At 49.7% G+C, this 13,918-nt stretch overlaps 1 protein-coding gene across 2 annotated transcripts; it reads left to right on the top strand.

Annotated features, from left to right (window-relative positions):
• Positions 1-5,631: 5,631 nt before the first annotated feature.
• ALDH1B1 (aldehyde dehydrogenase 1 family member B1) lies at positions 5,632-12,419 on the top strand. Of its 2 annotated transcripts, none has more exons than XM_010369999.2 (2): positions 5,632-5,784; positions 10,175-12,419. In XM_010369999.2, the coding sequence occupies exon 2, from the start codon at positions 10,185-10,187 to the stop codon at positions 11,736-11,738; it is 1,554 nt and encodes a 517-aa protein (XP_010368301.1). In that variant the 5' UTR covers positions 5,632-5,784; positions 10,175-10,184; the 3' UTR covers positions 11,739-12,419. The 2 variants fall into 2 exon arrangements, with proteins under 2 accessions (XP_010368301.1, XP_010368302.1); XM_010370000.2 differs by lacking the exon at positions 5,632-5,784 and adding an exon at positions 6,889-7,400 and having other exon boundaries at positions 10,175-12,391.
• The last annotated feature ends 1,499 nt before the right edge of the window (positions 12,420-13,918 follow it).

The raw sequence follows: 13,918 nt of genomic DNA, 5'->3' as shown, positions 1-13,918 counted from the left end.
ATCACCATATCTCTTTCTCTGGCTCCTGCTTCCCTTTGATAAGGACCCTTGTGATTTCATTAGGCCCTAGCTATACAATCTAATCTCCCACCTCCAGATCATTAACTACAATATCCCCTTTTGCCATGTAAGTGAATGTCTTCATAGGTACCAGGTGTTAGGACATGGGTGTCTTTAGGGGCCATTATTCTGCCTACCACGATCATTGTACATAGGGTGAAGCAATAGGGAGTGGTGAGGCCTGTGGCAGACTGAAAAATGAAAGCCCTGCCTAAAGGGGGCAGCTACTACGAGCATCTCTAGTTGAGCCACTGTTCCATATCTATGTGCAGGCCTAATGGTACTAAGTCTTCCAATGTTTCAAGAAAAACTAGAAATGTACATTTTTAATGTCAAATATCTCAATGTTTAAGCATTAGAAAGCATAAAATGGAAAAAAAAAAAAACCCACAACTCTGCTGGGGTCAAATAGAACACGTATGCTGGCTTGAGACTTGGGCTACCAATTTGTGGTGTCTAGTCTGGAGCTTCTTCCTCACTAGGACAGTTAAGGCAGCATTAATTTATTTTGTGCTGCTTGTCACCTTGTCAGTGGGAGAAGAGACAGGCAGGGGTGAAGCCCAGGCTCTCTCTCAAGCCCCAGGGTGGTGTTGGTATATCCCTTCCATTTACCACCCACGTTCCTCCCTTGACCTCTGTCCAAACTCCTCCCAAACTCCTCCTCATCTCTCCAGCAAGATGGAGCTCCCAAGGCTGCAAGTGGCTCTGCCTTCAATTACTGTTTAGTTCATTTGCATGTGGCTTTTCTCCTTGACCTTCGACATGAGGAGGGGAGCCACAGCCAGGGCAGTGTAGTAAAAGCTGAGTCTTTTGCTCTGTTAGGGTGAACTCTAACTGTGCTTTACAGGTGCCATTGCCACACGTAAGCACTGCAACAGTCTTCTCTCCCTGCCCCACCAGCCCCCAACCTACTCCTCCTCCTCTCAGTTGGGTCTTTCTTAGTCTCAATGATGCTGTCAGTTAAGGTGTGGTCAGGAAAATGGAAACCACTCTAGGTGTTTTGAGTAGGAAGAGATTAATATTAACACAAGTGGTGGGAGGCTGGGAAGTGAAGGGCACTAAGCCATTGTCAAGAAATCTGGAAATGCTAAGATTATAGGGAGGCTACTACCAGTGTTTTCTGCAGCCCATAGCCCTGAACTGAGTCCTCCTTAGGGGGGCCTTCAAAGCCTTGGGTAGAAACCCACCTCTGCAGATGCCCACACACCAGCTGCATGCTCTGCTTCCAGGCCAATGTTATTTGTGTGTTTGTGCAAGAGCTTGGCTTCTAGTCTGCATTTGGATACTAATCCCCTAATCCCTTTCCAAAGGGACCTTGGGCAAGTCCCTTTTCCTTTTTGGGTCTCAGTTTCTTCAACTATAAAAATGAGGTGAAGGGGAAGGAAGACAGAGAGGGAAGAGAACTGAGTTTGAGGCAAATACTCAGGGGTTGGTTTTGTTCAACAACATTCAGACTTGCTCATGTTCACAGAGAGCAAGCTTCACTTAGGGGATCACTTAGGAAAAAAGAAAAAAGTATATATTGGTTTGATTTTTAAATGCATCTTTATTTTTAAATTTCCATTTCCTGCAAATGTCTCAGTGTCTTGACCTAGTCTTCCCTCTTCTGTTCGAATACAGAAAATGATTATGCTCAGTGTAGAAGAAACAGTGCAGCCTGCATGTCCTTTTGTTTGGAATCTAGCTGATCTCTTCATCTTTCTCAGAGCTGGATTCTTCAGTAGCTTCCTAGACATATAAGGCTCTGCAATGCTGAAGGATAGAAATCGCTTCTCTTCTCCCACCAGTCCAGTGTAAACACATCCCTGGACAACACTGACCTGACTGTGGCTTGTGTTATCTCACCCTTTCCCCTTCAATCCACACAGGGTCCACGTCCAATATCCTTACAAAGGGCCTGGATCTTTTTTGCTAATTAAAAAGCTGAATTCATTACATTCCTAGAAAATAGTCAACCCTCTGCAAAAATAATTTGTGCATTTTACCTTTAGCTACTGCAATTCGTTCTTCTCTCCAAACCATAAATGTCAAGCACTGTGGAAGGTTCTTTTTTTTTTTGAGGGGGTAAATACCTTGCAACAGGACCACTTTGGTGAGTTCTGATGCCAGTCACAGCTTAGAAAGTGTCAAGGGTGGCCATGCTGGATAGAATCTAGACACAACACATTTGCAGGCGAAGTCACTTTCTGGAAATAACCATGACGGAGTTGTAGACTCCTCAGAAACCACTTAGGCCAGTGCTTCCCAAATATGGTTATGTATCAGAAGCATATGAGAAACTTGGCCAGGCGCAGTAGCTCATGCCTGTAATCCCTGCACTTTGGGAGGCTGAGTGGGGTGAATCACTTGAGGTCAGGAGTTTGAGACCAGCCTGGTCAACATGGTGAAACCCTGTCTCTACTAAAAATACAAAAATTAGCCGGGTGTGGAGGCATGTGCCTGTAGTCCCAGCTACTCAGGAGTCTGAGGCAGGAGACTCACTTGATTTGGGGAGGCGGAGGCCGCAGTGAGCCGAGATGGTGCCGTTTTACTCCAGCCTGGGTGACAGAGCAAGACTCCATCTCAAAACAAAACAGTAACAACAACAGTGTCGTCCAGGGATGTGTTTACACTGGACTGGTGGGAGAAGAGAAGCGATTTCTATCCTTCAGCATTGCAGAGCCTTATATGTCTAGGAAGTTACTGAAGAAGAATCCAGCTCTGAGAATGACGAACAGATCAACTAGATTCCAAACAAAAGGACATGCAAGCTGCACTGTTTCTTCTACACTGAGCATAATCATTTTCTGTATTTGAACAGAAGAGGGAAGACTAGGTCAGGACACCGAAGCATTTGCAGGAAATGGAAATTTAAAAATAAAGATGCATTTAAAAATCAAACCAATATATACTTTTTTTCTTTTTTCCTAAGTGATCCCCTAAGTGAAGCTTGCTCTCTGAACATGAGCAAGTCTGAATGTTGTTGAACAAAACCAACCCCTGAGTATTTGCCTCAAACTCAGTTCTCTTCCCTCTCTGTCTTCCTTCCCCTTCACCTCATTTTTATAGTTGAAGAAACTGAGACCCAAAAAGGAAAAGGGACTTGCCCAAGGTCCCTTTGGAAAGGGATTAGGGGATTAGTATCCAAATGCAGACTAGAAGCCAAGCTCTTGCACAAACACACAAATAACATTGGCCTGGAAGCAGAGCATGCAGCTGGTGTGTGGGCATCTGCAGAGGTGGGTTTCTACCCAAGGCTTTGAAGGCCCCCCTAAGGAGGACTCAGTTCAGGGCTATGGGCTGCAGAAAACACTGGTAGTAGCCTCCCTATAATCTTAGCATTTCCAGATTTCTTGACAATGGCTTAGTGCCCTTCACTTCCCAGCCTCCCACCACTTGTGTTAATATTAATCTCTTCCTACTCAAAACACCTACAAACAAACAAACAAACAAACAAAACTAAGCTCCTCACTCAATTCTGATGTACAACTAAGTTTGGGAGCCCCTTGTCTAGTTCTTATCTGAACTAGGATTTTGCCAGATGGTTATCTGTCCTTCCCTGTACTCCTCCAGTGATGAGAGGCCCACTGCCTCTCAAGGGAGTCCTCCCAGCCTTAGCCAGCTCTGCTTTGTCTGGGAGTCATTCCTCTGTATTCTTCACTGGTCTGGCTCTGCCTTCTAGGACCTCACAGATCCTGTCTGGTTTTGCCCTTCAGAGAATTGGAGGGCACGGCTTTGTCTTTCAAGTTCTAAAGGGTGAACATCCCAGATCCTTCAGCTGCTCCTCAAAGGGCACAGCCTCCAACCTTGCCCCATGGGGGACACTTCCTGTCTGCAACTGGCCTCTCAGATCTGCCACAGTTTCTAATGTGCTCTTACATGAGGACTGATATTCACTTTGCCATAAACTCACTCCCTCTATCAATGAGGCCTCTTAAGGATTGCTCAGTTAATCATTAAGTCAATCAATCCTGGAGTGCTATGCCAAGCCCAAGGGAAGCTAGGCTGTTCACGTGCTGTGGGGGAGGCAGGAGGGCCTTTGCAAGGGCCTCATGTGGTTGCTGGAGAAACCAGAGGAAAGCATGGGCATCAAGCTGATAATATGTCAATCATAGTGCCTTCATGGAGGGCTAACTTTTGCAGCAAGGGCTGTGAACATCCTAAGGATGATATGGAAGCAAAAGATTCCATAGAGATGTAGCTTAAGGAAAGAACTAAGTGAATTAGGTGCAAGCAGTTGCATGTGAACACCCTAGATAGGTGGAGAGGCAGGGATTTAATAAAGGGAATTGGGTGCTCACAGAGCTGCTGCAAGTGTCGGAGGCAGAAGCAAGCCTTAGCCAGACCAGGACTGACTCTCAGGACAATATGGACATGGCCCACCAGCCTCGTGACTGTCTGAGGCCACTTCAGACAACCTCCTGCAGCCTCCATTCAAAGAGCAGGAAGCCAGGTCAAGGAGCGACTGCAGCCACAGCGGCCAGTCCACAGCCAGGAAGCTGGAGAAGGGACAAGGAATGCTGCCGCAGAACATCTCCTATTTCTGCTATCCTGCTAGTGCCACCCTCCAGGGGCAGGACAATATCCTCCAACGCGTGCCTGCCTTCCACATCCGGCAGAGTACTACTGATTGGCAGCATCTAGTCCACATCCAGAACTCTTAACTGCAAATGAGGCTGGGAAACATGGCAGTTAGCTTTCGGACTTCCTTAGCCAGAAGGAAGGTGCAGTGAGGGTGGAGTGAGTGAAATGTGTGTTCAGTGCTCCATCTTGGCAACCTTTATAGCAACAAAATGGAGACAATTAAATGTCCAACAGTTTAACCCTACAACAGAATTCTATGCCACCTTGGAGAGGATAATGTCATCTGTAATTAGTGATAGGAGAGAACTTCAAAATACAGCGCTAAGTGTTTAAATTTTTTTACAGCAGCACAACAGAGGTTACTATACGATTTTATTTTTATTAAAATAAATCTTGAAAGATGCAGATGAAACAATACCAGCAGGAGGAACACCCAACCGTAATAATGGCGACCGTGGGTGAAGAGATTACAGGTGATCTTTTTCTTCTTTTTTCATCCTTTCCTGTGTTTTCCAAGCTTTCTACACTGTGCATATATTCTTTTTGTCCTTAGAACAAAAATGTAGTTTGAAAAATGCCCAAATATAAAATCTTCTTAAAGGAACTGAAGAAAGGGGCAAAGTGGAGGACAGAAATTAGTGAATCCCGAACAAAAAAAAATGAGGGACAGGCGAAGCAGAGAGGAGGTTAAGGGGAGTCTAAAGGATGGCAGTCAAGCAGCGTCTTGCAGCCGGGAGAAAGGCAAAGTGTAGTTGGGGTTCGGTCTCCGAAAACTTTGCTGTGTGACCGGGGGAAGCCCCTGTCCCTCTCTGCGTATCTCTGTTTCCGCTCCCAAACCAGTGCCTTAGGACCCTAGATCTGAGCAACGTGGACACTCGGCATGCGGAGACGCGAGGGAGGGAGAACTGAAGCGGTGCGGGCTGCCGGGGGTAGAGGGGCGGGGACCGGGAAAGACCGAGCTGGGCGAGGGAGGAGCGGCCTTGGCCGGTGGCAGGACGTAGGCAGCGCCCCAGGCGCAGGCGGAGCCTCACTGGCCTCTGGGTTCCAGGCTGCGCGGAGGCGGGACCTGCGGCCAGCCATAGGCGGTCCGCTGGACAGAGCTGGGAGGACCGGAGCCTGAACCCGAGCTTGATCCTGAACCTGAGCACAAGTCTGCTGCAGGTAACTAACGCGAGTCTTCCCTCGGCTCCCCCGGGAAGCCGCAGGTCCCGGCGCCGCGTGGGGGCTTTCCTCTCTGGGTCCCGGCGTCCCCATATGGGGGCTGGCCTTTCCGCCATTGTGAGAGGTGACAATGTGCTAGGAGCCCTCACTCTGCGCCTCCTCTGCCTCCGGCCTCGGCGTCCACTTTGGCGGCGCTTGAGGAGCCCTTCAGCCCGCCACGGCACCGTGGGAGCCCTTCTCTGGGCTGGCTGAGGCCGGAGGCTCCTTCCTCTGCTTGCCGGGAGGTGTGGAGTGAGAAGCGCGGGCGGGAACCCGGGCTGCGCTCGCAGGCCGGTGTAAATTCCGGCGGGCGCGGGCTCGGCGGGCCCAGCACACGGAGCGGCCGGCCGGCATCGCCGGCCCAGGGCAGTGAGGGGCTTAGCACCTGGGCCAGCAGCTGCGGAGGTTGCACCGGGTCCCCCAGCAGTGCCGGCCCGCCGCGCCGCACTCAAATTCTCGCTGGGCCTTTGCTGCCTCCCGGAGGGGCAGGGCTCGGGACCTGCAGCCCGCCATGTCCAAGCCCCTCCCCTTCGGTGGGCTCCCGCGCGGCCTGAGCCTCCCGGACGGGCGCCGCCCCCTGCTCCGTGGCGCCCGGTCCCATCGATAGTCCAAGGGCTGAGGAGTGCAGGCGCGGCTTGGGACTGGCGGGTAGCTCCGCCTGCAGCCCGGGTGCAGTATCCACTGGGTGAAGCCAGCTGGGTTCCTGAATTGGATGGGGACTTGGAGAACTTTTATATCTAACCGGAGGATCGTATGTGCACCAATCAGCACTCTGTGTCTAGCTCGGGGCTTGCGAATACACCAATTGGTACTCGGTATCTAGCTAACCCAGTGGAGACTTGGGAGGACTAGTACTCTGTGACTCTGTATCTAGCCCAAGGATTGTAAACGCATCAGTCAGCACTTTGTGGCTAGCTCAAGGTTTGTAAATACACCAGTTGGTACTCTGTATCTAGCTAACTCTGTATCTAGCTAACTAGCACTCTGTGACTCTGTGTCTAGCTCAAGGATTGTAAACGCACCAATCAGCGCTATCAAAACGGACCAATCAGCTCTCTGTAAAATAGACCAATCAGCTCTCTGTAAAATGGACCAATCAGCAGGATGTGGGTGGGGCCAGATAAGGGACTAAAAGCAGGCTGCCAGAGCCAGTGAGCAGCAACATGGTCAGGTCCACTTCCACACTGTGTAAGGTTTTTTTTCTTTACCTGTTTGTAATGAAACTTGGTGCTGTTCACTCTTTGGGTCCACGCTGCCTTTATGAGCTGTAACACTCACCACGAAGGTCTGCAGTTGCACTCCTGAAGCTAGCGAGACCATGAACCCACCGGGAAGAATGAACAACTCCAGGCGCGCTGCCTTTAAGGGCTGTGACACCACGACGGTCTGCAGCTTCACTCTTGACAACGAGACCACCCACCAGAAGGAAGAAGATCCAGACACATCTGAAAGTCTGAAGGAACAGACTCCAGACACACCATCTTTAAAAACTGTAACTCTCACACCGCGAGGGTCCACGGCTTCATTCTTGAAGTCAGTGAGACCAAGAACCCACCAATTCCGGACACAGTTGCACGGTAGGACTCTCTCCACACCCCCTAATCCCAACCCCTGCCTCTGGGTGATGGTACAGCGGCCCCGAGGACGCAGAAGCCCCCAGACCTTCCCACGTTAGCTCGACTTCAACACTCCTGCCCACTCGGCCCACTCCAACAGAGGGCCCCTGACCATAGCCCAGAGGCTTGGACAAGCGCAGAGGCTGCGCCCTTTCCACCACAGAAGGGGTGAGATGGGTGCCGCCGCAGTCCTCGCGGATAGAGAAGGTCCGGTCCTTCCCGCAGTGAATGAACTGTAAAAAATTGCCCATATTCTGGAGGATGTGCAAAGTTAGGGCTGTGGAAATCTGGAGTGAGGCTCCTATACTTTATTGCTGTGTGTCCTCGATGAGTCCCTGAACCTCGCTGGTGCCCAGCCTTCTTGCAAAATGGGGGTCATCATCGACCCTCATCAGTTAGGGGCTGAGAGAGGCTTGGCAAATTTCCCTTGAGAAATCGGCCTGCAAACTGTAAAGCATGATGTTTTGTGAGCTGTGATCTTCCTATCTGCAAGTGGAGGCCCCGGCAGGGACCCCATACAGGCCCCAAGAGTAGCAACAGCCTTTGTGTGACTGCAAAGGTTTGCCAGCCTTGGCGTATGATCACCTCTCCTGACTGCTTCACCCCTCCAATCCTTACCCCATGGATTGGTGACTCCCCTTTCCCCTACCTTCTTTTGGTCTCCTCACCCTCAGAGCCAGGCCTGTTGTTGGCAAGGGCGCTCTGTCCCAGCATGTGACAAAGTCGTGAGCTAAATGGAACCCTGGGGCACCACTGGCAGACCTGCTGACTCAGCTTCCCCCTGTGGGATATGATGAGGTTTCTCTTCAAATAATCTTATCAATCTTTTATTCTTTAATTCATAGTAGCCCCCCACCCTTTTTTTTTTTCCCTTTTTTTCCTTTTTGCCTTTGTTAGATGCCCAGGCACGCCACAGTACCAAGTGTTATCAGTTACCAGCTCACATTCCTTTGCTTATTTGGAAAGAGGACTAACTTTCTAGCTCATTGCAGACACCCCTTTCCCTTTCTGTGCACTTTCTTTTACATGCCCACTCTATCTAAAAAGTCAAATGTTTAGCCAACCGGGATTAGTTTAGATTGTACGACCCAACCCCAGCCAATGGGGAAAGGGTACAGGGGCAGGACTTGCATCAGGAATAAAGGCTCTTGTGCCCCTTTGTTCAAGTGTGCTCTCATGGCAACTTGTCAAGGAGGCACCCCTCTGTGCAGAAGTAAATTTGCTTTGCTAAGAATCCTTTGTTCGAGTGTTCAATTTCCTTAGGATTTTGAGCGTTATTTCTAACACCCCCAAGGGGAAGGGAAACTTTCTTGATCAGCATTGATTATTATAATTATTATTAGATACAGTCTTGCTCTGTTATCCAGGCTGGAGTGCAGTGGCACAATTGTGGCTCATTGCAGCCTCAACCTCCTGGGCTCAAGTGTTTCCCCCCACCTCGGCCTCCCAAACAGCTGGAACTACAGGCATGCACCACTATGCTCGGCAAATTTATTATTATTATTATTTTTTTTGTAGAGACAGAGTTCTTGCTATGTGCTCAGGGTGGTCTCAAACTCCTGGCCCCAAGCAATCCTCCCACTTTGGCCTCCCAAAGCGTTACCAGCATAAGCCACCACGCCTATCACATTGATTTTTATGGGGCTGGGGACCTACATGGAGCCTTGCTTTCCTGATTGAGTTTTTTGTTCCTCTCCCTGCCCAGGGGTGGAGGGTGAGAGGCTGGGGGTAAAGGGACAGGCAGGTGCAATTCCATTTTACTGCTGGGCGGAGCAAAATTCATGAGACATCAAAGGCAGAGAGATTCAAATTCTGACTGAAGAATAACTGCTTCAACTAATAATACATTTAATATGTATTATTCACTGTTTTAAGTTTTATAACAGTAGTTGTTTTAACGAAGTCTACACTTCTCAGAGTTGTAGCTTTTCTTCTCAACTGCCTCCTGACTTGCTGCACCTCTGGGAAAGCTGAAAAGGCTATGCTGAGACCTGTGGTTGGGGGGTGCTGGGCTAGGTCAATTTCTGAGGCACGGCCAGTCCTGATGTCCTGAGTGGAGCTTGTCAGGGTTTTCATATGCAAGACATCATTCAACATAACCCCATGAGGCATTTCACATATGGGGGAACTGAGGCACAGAGGTGAAGTGAAGCAGGTCCCTCTCAGAGAACAACTGTCTCCAAGTCTCTTTGATTTCTACTCAAGTCTTAGTCAATTCTTAGACAGCCTTTGTGGCAATTTCAGTGTTTCCTCAGTGTATCATTCAGTACTATGTGTTGAGCCGCTGCTCTGTAGCAGGCGTATCTCTAGGCTCGGGGACATAGCGATGAATGAAACAGAAAAATAAGTTCCTGTGCTCATGGAGCTTGCATTTTATTGGGGGCAGACAGACAAACATAGAAGCCTGTAAAGATAGTATTTGGGATGTGAGATAGAGAAGCAGTAAAGCAGGGTGGGGGGGATAGAGAGTGTTGGGGTGGGAAGAGTTGCAATTTTATAAAGGGTGGTCAGGGAAGGCCTTACTGAGACCCAGCAGAGGTGAGGGTGTGAGCTGAGGATAGGCGGGACATGATAGAGTTGGCCCAGAGAGTTCATCAAGGCCCTCACAGCTCTTACAGTCTATGTTTTTAGAGGTAACAATCCTTAATGCTGGAATGTCTGAGCTGGTGGGCCCTTGGGTACCGCCACCTGCCTTATCCCACCTTTTCACCCTGGTTTCTTTTGTCCCTCTCCAGAGTGGTCAGCATGCTGCGCTTCCTGGCACCCCGGCTGCTTTGCCTCCAGGGCAGGACTGCCCGGTACTCGTCAGCAGCAGCCCTCCCAAGCCCCATTCTGAACCCAGGCATCTCCTACAACCAGCTGTTCATCAACAACGAATGGCAAGATGCAGTCAGCAAGAAGACTTTCCCGACGGTCAACCCTACCACCGGGGAGGTCATCGGGCACGTGGCTGAAGGTGACCGGGCTGATGTGGATCTGGCCGTGAAAGCAGCCCGGGAGGCCTTCCGCCTGGGGTCCCCATGGCGCCGGATGGATGCCTCTGAGCGGGGCCGGCTGCTGAACCGCCTGGCAGACCTAGTGGAGCGGGATCGAGTCTACTTGGCCTCACTGGAGACCTTGGACAATGGGAAGCCTTTCCAAGAGTCTTACGCCTTGGACTTGGATGAGGTCATCAAGGTGTATCGGTACTTTGCCGGCTGGGCTGACAAGTGGCATGGCAAGACGATCCCCATGGATGGCGAGCATTTCTGCTTCACCCGGCATGAGCCTGTTGGTGTCTGTGGCCAGATCATCCCGTGGAACTTTCCCTTGGTAATGCAGGGTTGGAAACTCGCCCCGGCGCTTGCCACAGGCAACACTGTGGTTATGAAGGTGGCAGAGCAGACACCCCTCTCTGCCCTGTACTTGGCCTCCCTCATCAAGGAGGCGGGCTTTCCCCCTGGGGTGGTGAACATCATCACGGGCTATGGCCCAACAGCAGGTGCGGCCATCGCGCAGCACATGGATGTTGACAAAGTTGCCTTCACCGGTTCCACCGAGGTAGGCCACCTGATCCAGAAAGCAGCTGGTGATTCCAACCTCAAGAGAGTCACCCTGGAGCTGGGCGGCAAGAGCCCCAGCATCGTGCTGGCCGATGCTGACATGGAGCATGCCGTAGAGCAGTGCCACGAAGCCCTGTTCTTCAACATGGGCCAGTGCTGCTGTGCTGGCTCCCGGACCTTCGTGGAAGAATCCATCTACAATGAGTTTCTCGAGAGAACCGTGGAGAAAGCAAAGCAGAGGAAAGTGGGGAACCCCTTTGAGCTGGACACCCAGCAGGGGCCTCAGGTGGACAAGGAGCAGTTTGAACGAGTCCTAGGCTACATCCAACTTGGCCAGAAGGAGGGTGCAAAACTGCTCTGTGGCGGAGAGCGTTTTGGGGAGCGTGGTTTCTTCATCAAGCCTACTGTCTTTGGTGGCGTGCAGGATGACATGAGGATCGCCAAAGAGGAGATCTTTGGGCCTGTGCAGCCCCTGTTCAAGTTCAAGAAGATTGAGGAGGTGATTGAGAGGGCCAACAACACTAGGTATGGCCTGGCTGCAGCTGTGTTCACCCGGGACCTGGACAAGGCCATGTACTTCACCCAGGCACTCCAGGCCGGGACCGTGTGGGTAAACACCTACAACATCGTCACCTGCCACACACCATTTGGAGGGTTTAAGGAATCTGGAAATGGGAGGGAGCTGGGTGAGGACGGACTTAAGGCCTACACAGAGGTGAAGACAGTCACCATCAAGGTTCCTCAGAAGAACTCGTAAGAGCAGCTGTCAGGGAGGCCGAGTCCCAGTCCAGCAGTTCCACAACCACCTTGACCAATGCTTGCCAAACTATTTTAAAGCCAAGAACACCCTTTATTTGTTCCAAATTAACTCTTAGAAGAAACCCCACAAATAAAGCAATTCAATCAAGGCCGTTCTATTTAAAGCAGGGATGGGGACCAGGCTCAGAGTTCTACCTATCCAACCTCCAGCCACAGCTCCCTTGGGGGCCCATGAGTTGCTTGCATGAACTCTTAGGAGTCTCTGGAAGACAGATTAAAAACCAATGATCTGTAATTTGTAGCTCTTCCTGCTGATCCAGGGACTTTCCCGTGGGTTGACTTGATGGTTTAGTGGATTGACTCAACTCAGACATAGGCTTGGAAAGCGTTAGGGGTTTTGAACTAGGTGGATACCAAATCTCGGCCCCACTCTTCATTGGCTTAACCTAAAAACCAAAGGTGCTTTTCCTTGTCTGTGTGCCAGTTGCTGGCTGTTTTAGTTGCTTGCCCTTCATTTTGCTACTGATTTTCCTTAATTTGTGGGAAGGAGTAGACAAAGAATATGCTTACGTAATTACAGTTGTAAAGTAAACCCAAACACCCTAAATGTCCATTATCTGATGAGTGGATTAAGAAAATGTTTGCATGGAATATTCCTTGGACTACTCGGCCATAAAAAGGGATGAAGCACTGACACACCCTGCGACATCAGTGAACCCTGAAAACATCCTTCTCAGTGAAACAAGCCAGAGAGGTGTACAAGGCTACAGACTGTATGATTCCATTTATATGAAATATACAACTAGGCAAATCCATAGAGATGGAACATAGATTAGTGGTTGCCAGGGGATAGAGGAGTAACTGCTAGTGGGCATAGGATTTATTTTTGGGAGGTTTTGAAAATGTTCTGGAATTGAACAATAGTAATGGTTGCAGGATTTGGTAAAAATACTGTAAAACTATGGAATTGTTTAATTATGGTATATGAATTAATTTCTTTTCTTTTTCTTTTTTTCTTTTTTTTTTTTGACATGAAGTCTCACTCTGTCACCCAGGCTGGAGTGCAGTGGTGTGATCTCGTCTCACTGCAACCTCCGCCTCCGAGGTTCAAGCGATTCTCCTGTCTCAGCCTCCTGAGTAGCTGGGATTATAGGTGCACGCTATCACACCTGGCTAATTTTTGTATTTTTAGTAGAGATGAGGTTTCGCCATTTTGAGCAGGCTGATCTCGAACTCCTGACCTCAGGTGATCCACCTTCCTCGGCCTCCCAAAGTGCTGGGATTACAGGTGTGAGCCACAACACCTGGCTGTGAATTAACTTCATTTAATAAAAAAAAAAGTATACATTCTGTGAGCAAATCCATTTTGTCTCCATATTGTCCTGCTGCTGAACATTTTATGGAGTGTGGGGTATTGAAGGGACCCAAGTGGTCTAGTCAACCCTCAGTCAGGTGCAAAAGTCCCCTCCCCAATGTTTCCGTTTTGTTTTCTCTTGGATGGGGACAAAGTGCAACTGTAAGACCCGTAGAGAAAACCTCTGGTTCCTGCTCAGAGTGGGCCCATCTTGTTGGACTTGTTTCCACAGCCCCCCACCCCTTCCAAACCACACCACCCTTCCAGCCAAGCCTAGCATGGGGGCCACCTTGACATGCTGGGGCTTTCCAGAGTTTCAAACCTCAGAGTTCATAATGCTTGTTGTTAGTCTTGCTGTATTCATTCCCCAACTGATGGGAGTGAAGGCAAATCCAACCAGCCAGGCCACAACATAGAAGCAGAATGCCGAGCCTCCCTCTCTCGGTCCACCTTTCTAGACAATGCTGCTTACAAGTCACCTTACATTCAGATCCCCCCTTTCCTGTAAATGCACACCCCAGTCATCTCTGCCTCCCGACATCAAGCAGTCCTCCCACGTGAGCCTCCCAAGTAGCTGGAACTACAGGCACTCACCACCATGGCCTGGTTAATTTTTTTTTTTTTTTTTTTTTGTATTTTTCGTAGATATGGGGTTTCACCATATTTCCCAGGCTGGTCTCAAACTCCTGGTCTCAAGCAACCCTCCTGCCACAGCCTCCCAAAGTGTTGGGATTACAGGCGTGAGCCACCATGCCTGGCCCCAGTCAACTCTTAAACATCCTATTGTCTTACCTAGGCAACATGAAGATTTTGTTTATTATAAT

This window comes from Rhinopithecus roxellana, chromosome 16, assembly GCF_007565055.1.
Source record: "Rhinopithecus roxellana isolate Shanxi Qingling chromosome 16, ASM756505v1, whole genome shotgun sequence".
NCBI classification, from domain to species: domain Eukaryota; kingdom Metazoa; phylum Chordata; class Mammalia; order Primates; family Cercopithecidae; genus Rhinopithecus; species Rhinopithecus roxellana.
This window is presented reverse-complemented; position numbering and strand designations above follow the sequence as displayed.